Source organism: Cibotium barometz, chromosome 8 (assembly GCF_041138505.1).
Source record: "Cibotium barometz isolate CiBa-2024 chromosome 8, ASM4113850v1, whole genome shotgun sequence".
In the NCBI taxonomy this organism is placed as follows: Eukaryota; Viridiplantae; Streptophyta; class Polypodiopsida; order Cyatheales; family Cibotiaceae; genus Cibotium; species Cibotium barometz.
In genome coordinates this window covers 22,451,211-22,459,100 of record NC_141053.1, presented here as the reverse complement: position 1 = coordinate 22,459,100, position 7,890 = coordinate 22,451,211, and the positions used below count along the sequence as shown (strand labels likewise).

General features: G+C 42.6%; 1 protein-coding gene and 1 pseudogene across 1 annotated transcript; both read left to right on the top strand.

The window, feature by feature from the left end:
- Positions 1-2,461: 2,461 nt before the first annotated feature.
- Positions 2,462-3,801, top strand: LOC147636047 (putative L-ascorbate peroxidase 4, peroxisomal; annotated as a pseudogene).
- A 2,239-nt stretch (positions 3,802-6,040) lies between these two features.
- Positions 6,041-7,563, top strand: LOC147636046 (transcription factor MYB61-like). The gene is made up of 3 exons (XM_086801075.1): positions 6,041-6,347; positions 6,615-6,763; positions 6,849-7,563. The coding sequence occupies exons 1-3, from the start codon at positions 6,215-6,217 to the stop codon at positions 6,957-6,959; spliced, it is 393 nt and encodes a 130-aa protein (XP_086657201.1). The 5' UTR covers positions 6,041-6,214; the 3' UTR covers positions 6,960-7,563.
- Positions 7,564-7,890: the final 327 nt, after the last annotated feature.

Sequence of the window (7,890 nt, the reverse complement as noted above, 5' to 3'; positions counted from 1 at the left end):
ACTTGTCCATGATGATGTGAAGCTTTACTGTGTCTACATTAGGAAAAAAAGAGTTGGGGTAGACTGGGGAGTCCTGTGTAGACTCCCGAGTCTGCCTCAATTTTTTTATTATTATACAGTACTTTCATTGTTGCCACCCGTTGTGCAGCAAAAATAGCAGCATGTTTAGCAGCGATATAGGCCAACATCTATGTATCCTTCTAGCTATAAAAGCCCTACTATTTTTGCTGCTAAACCCTCATTCTGTTGTAGTGTTCATACAAATCACCATAAGACAACAGGAATGGCTATGTTTTTCTACGAAGAAATGGCCTAAAGAAGAACGCATTCCTCATACAGGTTCACTCTTAATGACCTCAAGTGAACTTTCTCATTATTATGGCGCTTCTAAGATCACATTGAAAGCCATTGGGTATCGTTGAAATCTTCATCAATCAGCAACCTGGGGTCTTTGCCTCTTACGGGGTTCACTTAAAAATATGTAAGTGTATCATGTGAGTTCATCAGAAGGGGTTTTTTAATTCAAAATACTAAGGTAAATTTACAAAAATACATTTATAGAAGGGTCTTTTTTAATCAATTTAAAAAAAACCTGCAAACTTGTCTATAAAAAAAAAGGGATCATTTTATTCATGAAAAATTCATAGATAAGGGGTTTTTTAAATACCCCTTGAACGCATGTTATATATAAGGTTTCTTAGTAGTGTACACCTGAGCTTTACTTTCAAAACTAAGCCTGTATTCTTCATGAAACTTCTCTTTCGTCATGCAAAATTGAGTCTCTCAAGGAAATATGACTTTAGCACCTTTCTAATGCACTACATTTTGATATAAAATATGTTATATCTTCATTACAGAGATAAAATGAATCTATAGAAATCACAAAATATGTTATATCTTCATTACAAAGATATAATGGAGAGGATCTTGGGAAAATATATAGAGTGCATCTTTTAGGTGCTAAAAGAAAATCATTTTTCACTACAATACATATTTTAGGTGCTAAAAGAAAATCCTTTCTTCTATGCATTTAACTATCATGTGTAGTGTATAGCTTGAATAGCTACATTTAGCCTCCCTTTGAGACTACGTGGGAAAGTTTATTTCTTGAATTTAGAAGTCCTTGTCATTGGTACTGAAACATAAAACACAAACATACATTTAGTTAGAAAGAAAGAGAGCATATTAGAGTGAAACATGCATGCAGAATATGTGAGAGAGAGAAACCTACACATACACCCACACACATTTAAACACCACCAACATGTGCCTCAGTGAGATGTTTAAACCCTATAGAAACAGAGCAGACTAATCCACACAAAGAGAAGTAGACAGATCGGTACCTACGGGTCACAAAGACACAGACAGGTAAAGCCTATTTTAAGCGTGCGGATTCACCCAACATGGCCGGCCGGGTGAGTTTTGTTCTTATTTTAGCTCTCTTGGTCGACATCCATTGTCTTTTTCTGGGTCTCCTTCTATCTCAATTCCATCTATAAATCCTTGCTACTTCCCTCCGTCATCATCTAGCGACAACCGTCCATAGGTGGACTCCTCTCGGGTGGTTGCATCACATCCATCTAGCTATTTCCCTCCATCCTCTTCCATCATGGAGTTTCTCTTTTCTTCATCCTACACCCCTCCACCCCTCGGACTCTTCACACCATTGTCGAATCCCCGGCCTCATATTATCTCACTCATGGGGAAGTTCCCCATGGAAACACCATTTTCTCCCTATATTTTCCCATCATACGGCCTTCTGCGTCATCAAACAACCACCAACTTCCTTCTCTCTCTCCTCTACGACTTGTTTTTTTCTCTCCTCGTGACTCAGCTCTTTCACACTCGTCCCACAGCTCCCCTCTCGACTCGGACAAAACCCCCCTCACCTTCACGACTCGTCGGATCCCTTCCCCTTACAGTCGTCCCACCCCACTCTCCTCAGAACTCGGACAGCCCCTTACCCCCTCACGAGTCAGACACGCCCCCCCTCAACGACTCAAACCCTCCTATTTGTCTTACGACTTGCCAAACCCTCTTTGTCTTACGACTCCCACAGCTCCCCTCTCGACTCGAACCCCTTCCCCGTACACTCGTCCCACCCCACTCTCCTCAGAACTCGGACAGCCCCCTCACGAGTCAGACACGCCCCCCCCCTCAACGACTCAACCCCCTCCTTGTCTTACAACTTGCCAAACCCCCTCTCCCTCTACCTCTCACGACTCGTCTCCCCCAACTTTTTTGACTCGCCCATCCTCACGACTCGTCTCCCCCCACCCCCTCGATGACTCGTCCAACCTAGCCCCTTTCTCCACGACGCCTAACCCTTCACCAACTTAGCTAACGCCCTCACCGGCTCACCCCTCTCCAATGACTCGCCTTCCCCTTGCCAACACTCACCTTCCCCTCGCCACCACTCGTCACCCTCACCATCCACACCGACCTGCCTCTTGATTTTGACATGATCTCCTACTGTGCAACGGCAGCTACGCCGGCTCCTGTCGTCGCGACCATGCCTACCTCAAGTCCATCGACAACGCCCGTCGTGACCTGCGAGCCTTCATCGTCGAGAAGAAATGCACCCCCTTAATGCTCTGATTGGCTTGGCATGATGTTCGTACTTATGATGTAGAAACTCAAACTGGTGGAGCAAATGGTTCAATATGAAATGAGCGGGAGTATACCCATGATGCAAACGCTGGACGCAAAATTGCTATGGATTTCTGTGACCATATAAAGTCAAAGTATCCTAATATCACATATGCAGATATTGGGGTGGTGGTAGTGGAAATCACTAGAGGTCCCACCATTGAGTTTGTTCCAGGCTGTAAGGATTCCCTTGCATCCCCGCGACTTCCAGATGCCAAGAAATGCCCTCAACATTTGCACGATATTTTTTATTGAATGGGTCTGTCCGATAAGGATATGGTTTCCCTCTCAGGAGCACATGCCTTAGGGACGGCCCATCCAGAAAGATTTGGTTTTGAAGGTGCTTGGACTCATCAACCTTCGAAGTTTGACAATTCTTATTGCTTGGAGCTTGTGAAGGGTGAATCTACGGATTTGCTTCAGCTGCCTATTGATAAATGTCTCCTTGAGGATCTAGCATTTTGCTCTTCTTTGGAACTCTATGCATTAGGAAAATTATGAGCTCATTTAGGGGCCTTCTAAGGAGTTTCATGTTCTTTCTCTCTAGATTTAGAATGTACTCTTTAAGATCTTTTCAGTGGTATATAACATGATAGGGTTCTAAAATAGGATAGTGAAGCTCCCTAAAAAGTGGCTTCAAAAGTGATGATGTGGCATGCAACGTTACATTTTGGCATCTTAAATCTTGTTTGTGATGTATCTTGAGCATTACTACTTGAAAGTTCTTAGAGATTATATATTTGAACTCTACTCATTACATAAGTTTCTTAATGATATGCCACATGGAGGGGTTCTGACATAAGATTGCTGACATAAGATTGATAGGCCTCATCATGGCCCCAATTTTTTAGAGAGAGAAATAGCATGGAACTCCTTAGCGGGCCCCAAACTGAGCTCATTATTTCCCTAATGCATAGGATGAGTATAATTTTTTCAAGGACTATGCAAAATCTCACAAAAAACTATCTGAGCTCCAGTTTAAAATCCCTTCAGTGACCACTATGACCTTAAAGGACCTTGCAAAGGATCTTGTAGCTAGCCCAACAATTGGGTTGGCACAAAGTGTTGTGGCCCGTGGGAGTAGTTGTTACGGTAGCTATGGTGATCTTAGGCTCTATTTATGAAGCTCGCAAAAATGTGACTACTACGTAATGATCTCTTGATATGTTTTCTACAATGTAGCAATGAGAAACATGTTCTTTTTTGGGGGATACACATACAAACAATATGGGCTTCTTTAAGAACTGACTAGAGTCTTGTTAGTTCACCCATTTGACTAGTACAATCTCCTAAATAGGGTCACATTCGGGCTATTTTGTAATCTTATAAAGATTTTAATGTTATCCTTTGCAAGAAAAAAATATCAATACATTTTAAATGAAGGGAAAAAAAAGATGAGACAAGAAAAGAAAAGAAAAAATGATTTTATTTATTTATTTTTCCACTAGCATGCTCGCTTCTTTGAGGCCATTTCTGTTTTATCCCCTCACCAAGGATGATCAGTACTGTGCGACCTGTAGCCACTAAGGGTGCCTACATCAGAACACTCTCGGGGTGGGGTGCACTACTTGAAAACCCTACGTATCACGTGCATTCAAGGGGTATTTGAAAAACCCCTTACCTGTAAATTTTTCATAAATAAAATGACCCCTTTTTCTTCATGGACTTACTGGTTTTTTTTCAAAATAGATTAAAAGTCCCCCTTTTGTAAATATATTTCTGTAAATTTACCTTAATTTTTTGAATTAAAAAACCCCTTCATTTGAACTCACGTGGTATACTTACATATTTTTAGGTAAACCCCCCAAGGGAACACTATAACAATGTCACACTGCAACACCACAACAATGTCACACAACGACACCACAATAGTGGCAGATTGCAACACTGTAACAATGTAACACTATAGCAGTGTCACACCACAACACCATAACACCGCCATAGTGGGTTAGCCAAGAGGAACCATCCAAAAGTAGCAGTGTACACACCGTCATTGAAGGCACCACACTGACACACCAACGGGCATCTCCCAGAAATAGGAGATTCTACCAAAGCCTACCGCTTCAAGGGCATCTTCTAGAGATAGAGGATGTCGCCGACTCGACCTCGAGCATATATGGTCCCTCAACTCATCCTAAAGGACATCCTTTATCCTTTATCCTTTATCCCTTATTCCTCATCCATCATCAGACATCCTTCATCCTTTATCCCTTATTCCTCATCCATCATCAGACATCCTTCATGCTTCATTCTTGATACCACTTTGTAGCCTAGGTTGTTCTACAGTCACTTGTCATCAACTTGAGCTGTGAGTTGTCCTCTTCACTATGACATCTACTGAGTGTGCATGGTTAAGTGAAGGGCATATAACAATGTTCTTGGAGTAGTGCAAGTCTTCTTATTCCTCTTGCAATCTTGTCTCTGGCAATCATTCTTGTCCCTTGTAATCGTGTCGCTTGTGTTGGATTCCGCTCCGTAGTGTCTACTATGTCGCGCTGTGAGCATCGAGGACTCCAAACATACTATCCAATAATGAAGAGCCACCACTTAGTGCGTCGGGCAACCAATGCTGCTACAAAGAGAAAAAACAATATACTCTAATTAGGTACTACTAAAAAAGACTCAAACTCTACAATTCTTCTCGAAGGTATTTGATTAATTTAAACATATGGGGGTATCCATTTTGGGCTTGTTGACTATCTTTATTTCTGATGAAAATTAGGATAGAGTCTAGGCATTGTACACTCTAATTACATTAGGCAGGAGACCAGATACAAAAATTTGGACAAAAGGAGACTATTTGGAAGAACACACTCCTAAGGGATACACCTCCAAATCTCTACTTGTGGCATGTATGCAGTTGGGGTATCATGTTTCATAGGAGTGCTCATGTTTTGTTTATGAGTAGGAGAGAGGACCAGATTTGTAATTTGCTTAGCAGTGATTTGGAGTAAGATAGTTCTGTTAGGTGTAAAAAGAGCTCCTTTGTACATGGTAGTTTTCATCTTATAAATATAAATATCTTTTGTTCTTAAAAAAGATTTTTATAAAAACAAACGACGAGTTTAAACACGAAAGTATTTGATTAATTTTAACACGGGGTCTGGATTTCTTGTGAAAATTAGGATAGAGTCTAGATCCTGACGAAAGTGCCCGTTCGCCAACCGCGATATTCTAAATGATATACGGTAAGTGCTTCGACAATGCTCCGTTTCATTTTAAAAACAACCCCAACACTTTTCCAAGAAAGCGCTAGGTTGATGAGACAGCATTAGGACCTTTAGCTGCCTGTAGCACATGCAAGTACATGAGAAACGCCGAAATTGACGTTCTACGACTTTGTGAGTCTGCCGAAGCCTACGTTTTACATAATCTCACAGCACACCACTGATACGACCTTATTACATAATCACCTATCCCTGTGACCTACTTACTAATAGATCTGAGATTGTCCTTGTGACTGTGAGTCTGTGACTTACTTACTAATAGCTCTGAGATTCGCACATCCGTGGGATTGTTTGCAAAAATCGTGTAACCAGGTGAACGATTTTGGCTTTTTGATCTGATGGGTCGGCGCCACAACTGCTGCCAAAGGCAGAAGTTGACAAGAGGGCTGTGGTCACCCGATGAAGATGAGAGGTTGCTGCGCCACATCAGCATCCACGGCGTCGGTTGTTGTTCAGTGCCCAAAATGACAGGTAGGTGGATTGGTGTGTGTTGTTTGTGCGCGCGCCCAAAAGAGCAGAACGGTGGGTGTGTGGTGTGAAAAGGTGGGTTGCACAGGGCAAAAGCGTGGGTGGGTGGTGTGTGTGTACACTGTGATGAGGGGGGGGGTTTTGTGTGTGGTCTGTGGTGTGTGTGTGAGATAGTGCTAAGGGGGGGTGTTTTTTGTGTGCGCGCGCGCAGAGAGAGAATGTTTTATGTTTTAAGGTTATTGGGCCGGCATGGTGTTTTTACTGAATTAGGGTTGCAGCGATGCGGTAAGAGCTGTCGGCTGCGATGGATCAACTACTTGCGGCCAGATCTCAAACGCGGATCCTTCTCCGAAACTGAGCAGACGCCCATCAAACACCTCCACAATTTGCTCGGGAACAGGTGCCGAATACATTCTAAAGTACTTGAGAATCTCATAATCCCTGTTAAGAGCTTTGATTAAAATTTTTAGAATGCTTGATTGATTTCGTGCTTGTAGTCCTCAGGTGGGCGCGAATAGCGTCGCACCTGCCGGGTCGCACCGACAACGAGATCAAGAGCTTTTGGAACTCCTGCATGAAGAAGCGACTACGGCACAAATTAGAAGAAGGCAATAATACTGTGGGTATTGCCAATCCTATGCCTAGTGATGTCAGTGTTGTGAAAGTTAGTCCTGCAGCGCCTACTAACTGGTACATCGACTGTGTCCCCATCAATTTAGTAAACAAGCACGTTGATGCGACACCTACAAGCTTCCACTTTGAAAACTACGGTACATTTCTCACTGATCCCCAGGACTTACTGAGCCCAAAGACTCTAGCATATCCCTCCGGTTACGCGTTCCTCTTGGCGAACGGCCTGGAGATGGACGCCAAAAATGGGAATAACAATCATGTGCACAATTTTAAACACCAAACATACAATACTCATCTTGGAAACTGGGACATGAGCCCTCCAGCTCTTTGTCAGCACGCGCTGGCGACGGCTGATACTTTGGAGCAAGCCGTACCGGGATACAGCCATGGTGATGAATTAGCTTTGGCGCAGCTATTCGGTCATCTGGGGGATAAATTAAGCCATCTGCACAGCTCTTCGAGTGTCACAGTAACACTTTTCCCCGCGCGGGTTCGACTCTTATCTGTAGCGGATGGACGTGCTCGTAGATAAAATTCCACTTAAGAGCTACGCAACACTTTGTAACTCCTTGGTGAAAAAACATATTTTGAGCTTCTTTGTGTTTCGAACCTTGGTCGATTTTAATATCCTTGTTTATGTTAATGCTATTTCCTAGCGCTGCCTCACCTTCAATGTGACTCTTCATTTCTTTCACAATGGAAACATAAAGTCCAATAAGGATGTTGACTTGTATGCGCGTGCATGCTCGGGATTCTACATGGCTCAAAACTCCGCATAGCATGTGCATTTAAGAGTATGTTAAAAAGTCCCTATATCTAACTTGTATTACTTTATTGCCATTCCTCTTAAAGAAGTTGGCCTATTGTGAGTAGTATTTAAAGATTTCCATTTGAAGCAACCATTTCTCAAACC